This window comes from Pongo abelii, chromosome 2, assembly GCF_028885655.2.
Source record: "Pongo abelii isolate AG06213 chromosome 2, NHGRI_mPonAbe1-v2.0_pri, whole genome shotgun sequence".
NCBI classification, from domain to species: Eukaryota; Metazoa; Chordata; class Mammalia; order Primates; family Hominidae; genus Pongo; species Pongo abelii.
The window spans coordinates 158,767,585-158,782,139 of NC_085928.1; the positions used below are offsets into that span (position 1 = coordinate 158,767,585).

A 14,555-nucleotide genomic window follows, 5' to 3' on the forward strand; every position below is an offset into this window, starting at 1 on the left:
GGCTGAGATCATATCTTTCTGCATATTGAATAATCAAATGAGCCCTGTCATTATTGAGCCAAAATGAGAAAAGCATCTGATCCAGTAGTTTTCAAACTGTAGCGTTCATCAGAATCATCTGCAGTTTGTTGAAAACAGATTGCCAGGATCCTTCTCCAAAGTTTGTAGGTCAGGGTAGGGGTCTACGAATTTGCATTTCTAATAAGTCCCTCAGTGATGCTGAGGCTGCTGATATAGGGACCACACTTGAAGGACCGTTCATGTAATTGACATATCTTGAATTAAGTGAAATAATGGATAATTGACTGACACATCAAATAACCAATGAGATTACCTTCAGGACACTATTGTAATCATTTATTGAAAAATAATCAATGAGCAAAGCTCTTCACATTTTTGTTTAGTTAAAAGCATTACATATGCAGTACTAAAATAACTTTAGTAGATTGGTGGATGATGCAGTACTTACAGTGCATTTTATTAGATTCCTGAAAGTCTTCATCTTCCTTATCCACCTGATCAGGTGCAGTTGTAAACATTCTAATATTATCTTCCAGGAGTAAACTCTCATTCTCGTCAAATACTGTAGGAAACAAATAGAACTCCTTGTCTACATCTTTCTGTAAATCAAAACAAAATGAGATGGAGACAATGAGTAAAGCAGAAGACTTCCATGTGCACAATACTATTTGTGCACAAACACGCCTAAGGGAAGGAATGAGAACAGAAGTTTCTGTTGCTCTTTGTAAACTAGGGTTCATGAAATATTTCAGTTCACCACCAGAGCTTTCTTTGGTATCTGTTTAGTGGATTTGTGGTTCAATATGGTAATCTGAGTCTCTCTCTGCATCTAAAAGTTCTAACTCTACCTTCCTGCCCACATTGTGCATACCAGTTGAAGCCTTCAAAAAAAAAAAAAATGTTAAAATAGGAAAGAATATGGGTCTGTGCTGGAAATCAGGGAAGATGTCATCCACATTCATGAAAACTGGAAGAATTCCTGTAAGGCAGAGCAGGATGGAAGCAGATTTGAGGAAGAAATCATCCTAGATGAAGAAATAACCTCCCAATGAATTTGAACAGAGATTCAAACAATCTCCAGTCAGCTGTTCAAACATTATCACCTCCTCCCACTTCTCCCAGTGGAAAAAAAAAAAAAAAAAAGGGAGCAGAAATGTATCTGGTCTATAAAATGATTCAGTAGTTCAGAAGAAGGCAGTCAAAGGAATCAAAGCAAATGAGCCCCTGAGAATAAGTGACTCTCAAAGGAGAGAATACGTTAGAGATTATTGCCTGTCTTTCCCTTAAGATAAGTCCTTCAGATACATGATAAGGTGATTATCAAATTGAAAAAAATCAAACTAAAGCAAAGACCTGAAGGTTAGATCCTGCAGAGAACTGAATCTATGATGAAGGTGATCTAAAGAAAGCTCCCATAAATCAGAGGAGAGCATTTGAAGATGAAAAATATACACATTGTAATAATTTTAGAAAGAAGTTATAAAAGGAGGAGGCACAATCATAAGAAATACTAGTGGAAGTGTTTGTCACCACAAAGGGAAAAGACTAGAGGATTCAGATTCAAAAGCTTCCTGAAAACAAGACAAAATTACAAAATTAGTAATAGAGATCTATACCTAAAAATGTCCTGGTAAATTTTCCATTTTAAAAATGTTGTGAAAGGGCCAGGCGCGGTGGCTCACGCCTGTAATCCCAGCACTTTGGGAGGCCGAGGCAGGTGGATCACCAGGTCAGGAGATCGAGACCATCCTGGCTAACATGTGAAACCCCGTCTCTACTAAAAATACAAAAAAAATTAGCCGGGTGTGGTGGCAGGTGCCTGTAGTCCCAGCTACTTGGGAGGCTGAGGCAGGAGAATGGCATGAACCCAGGAGGCAGAGCTTGCAGTGAGCCGAGATCGAGCCACTGCACTCCAGCCTGGGTAACAGAGCGAGACTCCATCTCAAAAAAAAAAAAGGTATGAAACGAAAAAATCAGGTTGACATTGAAATTATCAAGTATAATAAATGCCAGAAGAAGATGAAGTAGCATTTATCTTTTTGAGAAGAAAATATTATGATACAAAAATGTAACACCAGGTAAAGAACAACAAAAGTCATTTTCAGATGTATAAGGATTCCAACAGGGACTGGTACAATCACCTATATACTGATCAACAGAGAAAACTTCAATGAAATGTTTTCAGGTCATGTTTTCTGATCATAATGCAATAAAATTAAAAATTACTAGTCAAGGACAAAAAGTAAAAAAAGAATGTCATTTTTGATCCAAATAACTTAGATCAAAGAGAAAATAAAAATGAAATACTGAGATTTGGTAAGTAACGTCTGTGAGCACGCTGTAAAGAAAAATGTATGGAATGTAACTACACGTATAAACTAAGAATCTGAAAAGCTTTTTATCTTAAGACCAAATAAAAATAAATGTAAATATCTGAAAAAATTTTAAAATTAGTTACAGGGAAAAATTAATAAACACAAAAACATAAATTAAGACATTTAACACAGGTAAAATGATTAAACCCAAAAATATATTATGTGAAAAGGCCAGAGAAATATATAAATCTCTGGCAAGTCTAATAAAAAAGGTGGAGAGAACCAAAAAATACCACATTAGAAATGAGAAAGAAATATAACCACATATATAGAGGAGAAAAATGTAAATCATTATATGCAATTAAAGTGATCAACTGACTTAGAAAGAAGTGCCCGACTAGACCAGTACTCATGGATGAAATAAAATAGTGATTAAAAACATAAACAGGCTGGGTGCGGTGGCTCACACTTGCAATCCCAGCACTTTGGGAGACCGAGGCAGGCAGATCACTTGAGGTCAGGAGGTTGCGACCAGCCTGGCCAACTGGGCAAAACCCCATCTCTACTAAAAATACAAAAATTAGCCAGGCATGGTGGTGGGCGCCTGTAGTCCCAGCTACTCAGGAGGCTGAGGCACGAGAATCGCTTGAACCCAGCAGGCGGAGGTTGCAGTGAGCTGAGATCACACCACTGCACTCCAGCCTGGGCGACAGAGCAAGACTCTGTCCAAAAAAAAAAGAAAAAACCCCATGAACAACAAAACTACTCCTTTTTAAAAGTCAAAATAATTTTTACAGGCAGTTTCTTTCAACTCTCTAGGGAGCAGATGGTTCCCAAATATTTAGACTATTCCTAGTTTATTTAATAAAGATAGTATAACCATGGATATTAATATCTGAAAAAGCAAGCAAAAGCTAAACTCATTTCATTTATAAGCTTAAATGAGAAATTCTAAATCAAACACGATCAAATTCAGCCCACCAATATATTAAAGAAAAATTCACCATACTTCAGAGTGCAAGGATAGTTTAACATTAGAAAGTCCTTAATGTAGCTGGTCATATTTATTTGTAGTTGATCACATTAAAGGAGAAAAACTATATAATAATTTCAAGAAAATCTAAAAAGAAATTTTTATAAAATATGACATTCTGGCATTAGCTCTTCCCTTTGCTTTCCTCTCAGATCTTTGCAAGGCTGCCTCTTTGAAATTTAGGTATCACATTAAATATTATCTCCACATTATCTGAACTAGAATTTCTGTTCACTATCTCATTACCCTATTTTTTTTTTACAGAACTTGTCACTTTCTGGAGTTATCTATTTCATTTTCTTTTGTTTGCTTATCTTCATCTCCTTTCCTCCCATTCCCCTCCTTCCTCCCATATACACTAGAATAAAAACCTATCAGAGCAGGAAACTTATTTGTCTTATTTACCAGTGAATTCTGTACCTAGCACAGGATGTTTTTGAAGCAGCTCAAGTGATTTGTTTTTTAAACAAGTGATTTGTTTTAAAAACACTCAGTGTAAACTATAAGTAGAATAAAGCACAACCACTAGCCAATTCATACTTAGTGGTAAGATAAATAGAGATGTTCTCATTAAGATCAGACACAAAACAAGGCTACTGGCTATTCCACTATTGTTTAATATTATTTTTAATATTCTACCCATCATAATAAGGCAAGAAAATAGAACAAATTTGAAATACTGGCAATGAGAATTAGCATTATTTATAGATAATATAGAACCTATATGAATCAGTTGGAAATTACTTGAACTAAGAAATGAATATTTAAGACGTCCAGCTCCAAAATAAATGTTAAGCAATTAACAGCTGTTTCTGTAATGACAATATGCAACTAGAAAATACCATGTTATGCATTATATTAAGAAAAACAAGAATTCAATGAGAAACATGCAGGATGAATATGAAAAAGACTATAAGAATTTACTGAATAATTAAAAAGACAACTTGAATTAAAGGGCTCCTGAGTGAAAGACTAACTATAGCTAAGAGATGAATTCTCTCCAACTAAAGCTATTCATTTAATGTAATAATAATAAAAACTACCAATGGCAGTTTTTTAGTTTAACAAAATTATATTAAAATTGATCTAGAATAATGTATATGTGAGGGTATCTAAGAATAAAAGGGAAAAATAATTCTTTTCAGTAATGGATGAACATGTTCTATCATGTATTTAAAACTTTACAAGCTACAATAATAAAAACAATGTGGTACAGGTACTGGTACAGATAGGTCACATGGTAAACTAGGAAACCTAGAAAAATGATCCAGATATATTTAAGATTTATAATATGTTAAAGGTGACACTTCAAATCAGTGAGTAAAGAATAGATTTGTTAATATATAATGCTCAGATAATCTAATAGTTGTTTAGAAAAGATAAAACTTAGAGCCTTAGAGCTCTACTCACCAAACTGAAAATGTGTTACAAGTAGCATTTTTAAGATACTGACTAAAATGTTGATAAATATTTACTTACCTATAGAATAGAAAATAATTTTCTAAGTATGATACTTAGAAAAATAAATAAATAAAAATAAATAAAAGAATTGTATTAAAATTAAATAAAAAAACAAATAAAAAATAAAATTAAAATAAAAAAATAAAATTAAAAAAATAAATAAGAGAATAAATAAAAATAAATAAAAGGATTGATAATTTGGCTATGTAACACTGAAAACAGCTATATTGTCACAGGCAAACAAACAAAAAAGTAAAAACACTCAACTGTAAGCAATAATGGAATATGAAAAAATACATACAAAAAAGAAAAAGACCTGCATTATACATAACAAAGATAATACGAATGTAGTATACACACACATATATATATTATATGGCTTAATATATAGATATTTTATGGATTAATAATTGAAAATGAATATCTGCCATCACCAAGAAATTGACTAAAGAAGTACAAATGGTCAATAAACATTATTAATTAAACTATAAATTTAAATGAGAATGAGGTGCAGTAATTCACCTATGCCGTTTGTAAAAATTTAAAACTAAGTATAAGTAAAACGGCAGAGAACAGCCTCTGTCCTACACTTTTTGCAGTGTTTTTCAAACTTTTCTATTGCAACCACATAAGAGGTACATTTCATGTTGTGATCCTATATACACACACACACATACACACCAGAAAAGAAATTTCCTTAACCCTTACTTTTCTTTACTGTATGTGGTATACTCTGACATTGTCTCTTCTTTCCCACTTGATACTTCAAAAAATTCTAGTCGCTAGTTACAACCAACTAAATGGGTCATGATCTGCAGTTTGAAAAATACTACTTTATGAAGAGCAGTTTGACAAGCACATAAGTTGTGCCTGGCCTGTGACCTAGAAATTTAAGTCCCAAGATTTGTTCCCGTGAAGTAAAAATGGGCATATCCTACTGTTTAGTTAAAACAAAAAATAGTATGTCAAATACACTAGGTTCATCATTGTAAAAAATTGCAAACCATCTAAATGTTTGACAGTAGGGAACTGACTGAATAAATTATGGTGCATTCATATCATGAAATACTTTGCAGTCATTCAGAATAAGGCTGAAGTTTTTTTAATGATATAGAAGGGTAATCATAATATTTTTAAGTGTATAAAGCAAATTGCAAACAATATATGCAATTGTGATCCCTTTTTTGTGTTGAGACTATTTTCTTCTTTTACCTCCATATATTTTCATAATTTTCACAGTGTTCATGAAATACTTTCATATTAAAATGATATTTTTTAAAAAAGAATAGTTATAAAAGTCAGGAACTTGCTTTAGAAATTGATTGACTTCACATTGTGTTGTATGCATTTAGACAAGTTAATCATTCATTGTCAGCTTAATATATTTTAGCTTACCCAGGGCTTTAACCTATATTCATTCCATTTGTTTCTTTCAAAACGAAAGAATGCAACCCATCAAGATGCGTCAGCAGGGCAGCTATCATCTCCATTTTACAGATGATTCAGATGGGCATGAGAAATATTAAATAACTAATCTGTACCCACATGGCTAGTAGACTTCTGATGCCTCTGTAGGCCTTCCTGTGTTGTGATTTCTTCATTTGCAAAATGAAGATAATGAAATGTGCAGAAGGTAAATCTCATTTTAAATCTCAACTCATTGAGCATCAGTTCTTTGTCCACAAAATGGGCATAAAAATACATAGCCTCTTGTATTGTTGCAAAGGTTAAATAAGGTAATATGTGTGACAGTACCTGGAGAGAGTTTAATAAACATTAGTCTTGTTTTATTCCTTCCAAAGTAAGCACAAGATCAAGAATAGGAATCTAAAAGTAGAAAACCTTCTTTTTTTCAGTTACATATTTTAAATTTTTTTTTTTTTTTTTTTTTGAGACAGAGTCTGGCTTTGTCCCCCAGGTTAGAGTGCAGTGACACAATCTCTGCTCACAGCAACCTCCGCCTCCCGAGTTCAAGCGATTCTTGTGCCTCAGCATCCTAAATAGCTGGGATTACAGACATGCACCAGCACGCCTGGCTAATTTTTGTAATTTTAGTAGAGACGGGGTTTTCATCATGTTGGCCAATCTGGTCTCAAACTCTTGACCTCAGGTGATCCACTGACCTCAGCCTCCTAAAGTGCTGGGATTACAGGTGTAAACCACCGCACCCAGACACATATTTAAAGTTTTAAGTGATGGTATTACCATTTACAAAGGCCAAATAAAAATAAAACATCTCGGCATAATCTTAAAAAAAATCCAAGATCCATATAAGAGGAAATATAAAATACTCTTGAAAAACACAAAAGTAGACTTGAACAAATGGAAAGACACACATTCTTATGTAGGATGACTCAACTTCATAATTATGTCTGTTCTCCCTACTTTAACTTATACATTTGAAACAATCTCAATAAAACACTATCAAGCCTTTTTTCTGGATCTAGATAAGTTCTTCTAAGGTTCAGTAAAAAGAATAAGTAGACAAAAATAGCCATTAAAATGATGGAAAAGAAGAGAAATGAGACATAGCTATAGCCATTAAACATATTAAAGGGCTCTCTAATTAAAGCAGTATGGTATTGGTGCATGAATAAAGACCAGCAGAACAGCATAGAAAATCTAGAAATAAACTCACTTATGTATAAATATTTTAGTAGATGATAAAGGCAGCATTTCAATCAATGCGGGAAAGTTTAGCTTTTTTGCAGATAACTGGATAGCCATATAGAAAAAGATAAATATGATCCACCCCTCGACTGTACCATTTATTTCCTATCAGATTTGTGAAAATCCCCAAATTTGACAATATAGTTTGTAATAATGCTGTGGAAACACAGATAATCTCACGTATACCTTCTGGAAATAGAAACTGGCACAACTACAGAGGGGGATTTGGCAATATTTCACAAAACTGTATAAGCATTTACCTTTTGTCCCAACAATACAATTTCTAGGAATTTATCACAAAGGTATGCTGGCAAAAATACAGACAGACATGAACAAAGCGAACAAAGCTGTACGTTGTTTTGTATTTGTGAAGGCAAAGACTAGAAACCACCCAAACACTTGTCAAATAAGGGACTGATTGTATAAACTGTAGCATGTCCACACATCAGAGTAATATATACTATGCAAAGAAATGAGGAATGAGCAATATTTCCATACAATACTATGAAGAGATGTTCAGATCCTATTATAAAGTGAAAAAAGCAAAGATATGAATACACACACATTTGTTTATTTAAAAATGGAAGAATAGGCCGAGACGGGTGGATCACGAGATCAGGAGATCAAGACCATCCTGGCTAACATGGTGAAACCCATCTCTACCAAAAATACAAAAAAATTAGCCAGGCATGGTGGTGGGCGCCTGTAGTCCCAGCTACTTGGGAGGCTGGGGCAGAAGAATGGCGAGAACCCTGGAGACGGAGCTTGCAGTGAGCCGAGATCACGCCACTGCACTCCAGCCTGGATGACAGAGCGAGACTCCGTCTCAAAAAAAAAAAAAAAAAAAAAAAGAATAAACTATAAAACAACAAAAAAAAGTTAACCATAGTGAGGTATGAATATCTTACATAAACGAATATTACAGTTTTAAAAGCAATTTCTGAAACAGAGAAGTACAATGAATTAACCCTCTATATCCAGTGGCGGCAAAACTATGTAGAGAAGAACTATTCCAAGTGACTTTAAATATGTAATTTGGCTAATCTACTCTAAGGACAAAAAGAGTGGCGAACAAATCTTAAAACTGTTTTCAGTAATTATATTGTTGATTGTAGTGTTGGAATTTTGATTCTGAGACTGTTGTGTGTATATTGTGGGATGAATCAAGTGAATATGTTGGTGTCATTAAAAAAATAAGATTTTTCAGTGCAGTTTAAGGCAGATACAAATATAAGATTGATGCAGTCAATAACAAGCCAAAAAATCTGTAGACTCAAATTTGAATCGAAAGTATTAGTATGAAATCATGATGAATTTATCTGAAAAGTTTTTTCCCATTTTCTTCCACTGAAAAGACCCAGAAACAATTGTTTGCCCAATAGCAACAAGCAACTCTAGTGCCCACATTGTGGTTCCAAAAATGATTCCTCACCAAAAAAACAAAGAAACAAAAAACCAGGGCTTTGGGGAACAAATGGTTAGTTCCAGTTCTGGCTCAGAAAATGGGCAAAATGAGCCTGGTGTCTGGTTATACTAGAAAGCAAAGAATCTTCAAAGACTACTATGATGTAAAAATAAAGGAGTCAACCTGAACAAGTCCTTCAGTGTCAAAAAGGATACTTTGAACATCAGTAGGAATAACAGCAGTGAATTGTAACACACCACATATGCTTAAATCTATGAGTGCACAACGCTACTTAAAAGTAAAAAAAATATTGAGAAGCCTTTGAAGCATGCTAGAGGAGAGTGATTAATTTGAAAACTTATAAATATAGGGAATGAATCAAGTATTTGTCAAACCCTTTCTATATACTGTGTACCTCAGGGTAACCAAATAATTCATTAAGAAGTTTCTGTTTATAGAGAAGTATGCCAGCTAATAAAGAAAGGAAGATGGAATTAGAATATTACTATTATGCAACACTGATTAGTTTATGAATCTAGGAAACCATCATCAGTAGCTGATAACATCCCCATTTAAGGGACAACTGTAAATTGTGTACTCCCTGATAGAAGTGCCCAGTACCACATTTGAAGCAGTCTTGAAAGAAAAAAAAAAAATCTGAATTAGATCAAACTTTTAGATGTAACTACTAGTTACAGGAAATAAAAGCAGAGAGAAAGAAACATGTTTTAGCGATCCCCAACATTTCTCACACCAGGGACCAGTTTCATGGAAGACAATTTTTCTACAAAAAATTGGGAAAGGGGGTGGTTTCTGGATGAAACTATTCTACCTCAGATCATCAGGCATAGATTCTGATAAGGAACATGCAACCTAGATCCCTCACATGCACAGTTCACAATACGGTTTGCACTCCTATGAGAATCTAGTGCCACCACTGATCTGACAGGAGGCAGAGCTCAGGCGATAATGCTTGCTTGCCTGCTGCTCACTTCCTGCTGTGCAGCCCAGTTCCTAACAGACCACCTAACAGGCTCACCTCCTGCTGTGTGGCCCATGGGTGTGTGTGGGGGGGATGTTGGGGACCCCTGTGTTAAATGATACCATACGATAAAATAAGTAAAATCAAGACATGGGAAACTTCTACAGGATCAATGACTCTTGCAACAGAAAAATTGCAAGTAAACAATCTTAGGAAACATATAAATTGATTGTAATATGTGTAATTGTTTGGATACTGATCCAAACAACAGACCTAATAAGTCAGTTGGGGAAATGTGAACATTGATTGGCTATTTGATAACTTTAAAGAGTTATGATATGTGTTGTTATTATTTTAAGGTGTGATAATTGTAGGCATTTTTAAAGAAATCCTTATCTTTTAAAGGTATATACTAAAGTATTTTTGGAGATAATGATGAGGTTAGATATTTCCATTTCTGTCAAATGATCATTTTCAAAGAGATTGAACAATTTTTTTTCCCCAGTTGGACTTACCTGTCTCCCATTTGCATGTAAACTTCCTTTCTTGCATATTTTCATTGGCCCAATAAGCCCAGTGAATATATCTTTAGTGGGATCCACAGCAGAATAATACATCTTAGCTAGACATACAGGATCTGCATTAGTGGGTCCTACTTCTTTGGGGACAGTCCATTCATAGGTGAATGTTTCTGTGGGTGCCACATGGGAGGCTGAAGGAGGCACACCTGTGAGAAAGGTCACATTAGAGAAGTGAAATGTGCTTTCTAATGTGGTCATTTGAGCCACAAAGTAGACTAAGTTTAGTCTAGAATAGCCCACTTCTGAGTTCTTTGTTATAAATTAGAATGGAATCCCACTTATGCTGTGGTGTCAGATAACAGGCCGATGTGATTGCATCCAGATAGACTCTTCTAAACCTCCTCCTGGGAGTGGTGCCCCTCTTTGTGCTCACACATCTTCCGGGAATGTCCCTAGCACCCTTTCATGTTATATTGTGTGTATTTCTCTCAAACAGAGCTTAACTTTCTTGAAGGCAAGCACTGTCTCTACACTTCTGTCAGCTAGAACAATGCCTGGCAATACAGTGTAATCAATGCATTTTCTATTGAATAAAATGGAACTGAAAATTACATTCCATTCCATAATTGTAGAACTGAAAGGAACTTTGCAGGTGATCCTATTTAAATCTCTCAAATTTACACTTGAATAACCTGTTCATAGTCACACTGCAAGTGGTAGCAAAGTCACTAGTCTTCACTGGTCCTTCTTGATATGTAAAAATAGTCAAAAAATCCACATAATGAAATATTTTATGTCATTAAAATTATGTTTATAAAACCCTTGTAATGCTAAGAGAACAAACTCTGATTATGAAATTAAAATAACATTTATTTGCTATGATCTCAACCATATTTAAAATATATATTATATGTATACAGATGAAAATGGAAGAATTATATAAAAATATAAGAGTGATTGTTTATAGAACTATGGATAATTAGTATTTTTTGCTACCTTTCTATATTTTTCAAATATTCTAAAGTGAACATCGAACATTCTTATAAGAAATTTTTTAAAAATTAAAAATCACCCAGGGTACTCCAGAAATGTATAATTGATACAACCCAACTAAATTACTCTCAGGATTGTCAATAATTATCCAATTAAGGCAGGACAAAATTCCGTAAACCAATTGGAGGTAGGAGAAGGGGTTTATTTGTTTCCTGGCATGATGCCTAGAAATGATATATGAGCATCCTTGGGAGTTCCTGCCTTCAGTTTTTGCAGGACACTGTCAGTGACCAGTACAGTGGGTTATTAAACATTGTTGATTTGTTACAGAGTGCTGTACTCACTTCCGCTCTGGGGGTTGTAATGTGGGGAATAGTATGTGCCCTCGTTGTTCTTATTGAATCTCACCCCAATTGGCTCAATACTGAGGGGATGTGCTCCTTTGTTACGGAAGGTTACTCTGATGGCGTCTCCCACCTCTGCCCAAATAACAGGACCTGGGAACAAAGAGAGAATTATTATCCTTCCTTGGTATATAACATGCAGAATGTATAAGACAGTTATTTTCTTTGACTGTGTTCTCTGGCAAGAACTACTAGAAGCAACATGCTTATTTGTGGTGAATGGAAAGCTTGGTTTTTGAAAAGTCCATAATCAATCTGATATGTTGAGGTTGGAAAGAGAGAAGGGCTTTTTAATTCAACTTCAGATTAATGAAATTGATTATCATTTTTGTACAAGTCAGTTAGTAAGCTTTACACATCTACAAAAACTATTCAGAATGTTGAGACTCCTCAGCCTAATCTTCTGTTGGCTGGAGGTGTGTCATTTGTCCCAAGAGTTAGGAGCTATAAACTTTGACCACCCAAAGCAGGTAAGTTGAATTGTTTTGGATGTGAAGGATAACACTGTTTTGGATTTTCCATGACCGAAATTAATGATTACCAATTATAGAATAAAAATATATATTTTACATAAATATTTTATGTAATATACAAAATGACATTTATAGAGAGTTTCCTATCTGTTCTTCTGAGTGTTTATGTCTATTAACTGATTTAATTCCTATACCAACTTTAGTAACTATTGTTCCCATTTTACAGAAGGAAGCAGGGACAGACAGTGAGTAATTTTCTTTTTTTCTTTTCTTTTTTTGAGATGGAGTCTCATTCTGTTGCCTAGGCTGGAGTACAGTGGCATGATCTTGGCTAACTGCAACCCTCTGCCTCCCAGGTTCAAGCGATTCTTCTGTCTCAGCCTCCCAGTAGCTGGGACTACAGGCACTCACCACCACGCCCTTCTAATTTTTGTACTTTTTTTTTAGTAGAGATGGGGGTTTCGCCATGTTGGCCAGGCTAGTCTCGAACTCCTGACCTAAATGATCTGCCTGCCTCGGCCTCCCAAAATGCTGGGAATACAGGCATGAGCCACTGCGCCCGGCCAAGCTGAGTAACTTTCAAAGGTCACACAGCTAATGTATGCATTGTGTACTCACAAAAAAACAGCCTTTTATAAGGGCCTCCAATTCTTGTAATACCTTGTTCAAAAAGTATTATACCTCTGAGTCACCACCAGGAAAAAAAAAGCAAAGAACCAGGACAATCTGAATCCATACTCTGTTTGCTTACCCACTATGTTATTCTGCCTGCGTGCCTTGGCAAGAACAGGTCTCTGGACTCTGGCTGGGTGCAGCCTGCGGAGGGCTCTAGGACAGATCCTGCTTCTTTCATTAGTAGCCTGGGATTGACTGATTGATTGATTGATTGATTGATTGATTTTGAGACGGAGTCTCGCTCTGTCACCCAGGGTGGAGTGCAGTGGCACGATCTCAGCTCACTGCAAGCTCCACCTCCCGAGTTCACGCCATTCTCCTGCCTCAGCCTCCAGAGTAACTGGGACAGGTACCCGCCACCATGCCCGGCTAATTTTTTTTGTATTTTTAGTAGAGACGGGTTTCACCGTGTTAGCCAGGATGGTCTCGATCTCCTGACCTCGTGATCCGCCTGCCTCAGCCTCCCAAAGTGCTGAGATTACAGGCGTGAGCCACCGCGCCCGGCCCTAGCCTGGATTTTATTTCTAAGGGAACACATCTTTAACTAAGTGCAGAGGCTCACAACTTAGTTATCTATTTAAACCAAGTCACATAAACACACAACACAAAATTCCCCTTACCTCTTTGAAGAAAAAAATAACCATTTGAAGTCAGGTCAGCATGGGTTTTTGTTTGTTTGCTTGTTTGTTTTGTTTTTTGAGACGTAGTCTCGCTCTGTCTCCCAGGCTGGAGTGCAGTGGCACGATCTTGACTCACTGCAACCTCCGCCTCCCGGGTTCAAGCGATTCTCATGCCTCAGCATCGAGGCATGAGATACTGGGATTACAGGTACGTGCCACCACGCCCTGCTAATTTTTGTATTTTTAGGAAAGATGGAGTTTCACCACGTAGTCCAAGCTGGTCTCAAACTCCTTACCCAAGTGATCTGCCCGCCTCAGCCTCCCAAAGTGCTGAGATTACAGGGGTGAGCTACCACACCCGGCCGTCAGCAGGGCTTTTAATGATGAAAATTTACTGTTTGTAATTTACATTTGGAAAAGTATTTAGCTGCTGCATTTTATTGTTTTATCTTCCACACGCCTACTTTACACATAGAAATCATGCAGTAGGTCCTGAAGTTACTATTCTTTCTGAGGTTGATGTAGCCCATGGGAAGAGTAAACCAGCCACATATATTCTGCACGAACTCACCCAGGATGCCAAGATGCTCTTCTTCAGGGCCTCTCTCCTTTCGATTTGTGAAGGAGGCATCTGTGTACTCACGATAAACAAGCTTCTTATAAGAGCCTCCAATTCTTGTGGTACCTTGTTCAAAAAACACCGCTGAGTCACTGCAGGGGGAAAAATGTTTAATGCTGGGGTTGAAGTAGAACAGAAAGCAGGTATTCACTTAAGGTGCTAATTGAAGAGAAAAATTCTGACCAGTGCTTAGAGATGAATATTATCCGTGATTTACAGCAATCCGTACCAGTTACTCAAACAAAGCAGACAGTTCCAGTCCACTCACAGAAGGATGGTCAGTTAAGAAGTAGAGAATCATGGAGGATGTTTATTTTTTCAAGTGAAGAGAAAATTTTCAGAAGAGCCCCTTCAACCCCTTGA

The 14,555-nt window shown here is 36.0% G+C and overlaps 1 protein-coding gene across 2 annotated transcripts in view; it reads right to left on the bottom strand.

Moving 5' to 3' along the window:
* The window catches only part of CP (ceruloplasmin), a 59,198-nt gene that overhangs the window by 25,256 nt on the left and 19,387 nt on the right, over positions 1-14,555 (bottom strand). For both annotated transcript variants that reach the window (XM_024244366.3, XM_024244367.3), the window contains exons 7-10: positions 14,145-14,284; positions 11,746-11,898; positions 10,403-10,614; positions 470-620 (exon numbers count right to left, since the gene is read on the bottom strand). In XM_024244366.3, the coding sequence (XP_024100134.3) occupies positions 470-620; positions 10,403-10,614; positions 11,746-11,898; positions 14,145-14,284 (656 nt within the window). The remainder of the gene's footprint in view (positions 1-469; positions 621-10,402; positions 10,615-11,745; positions 11,899-14,144; positions 14,285-14,555) is intronic.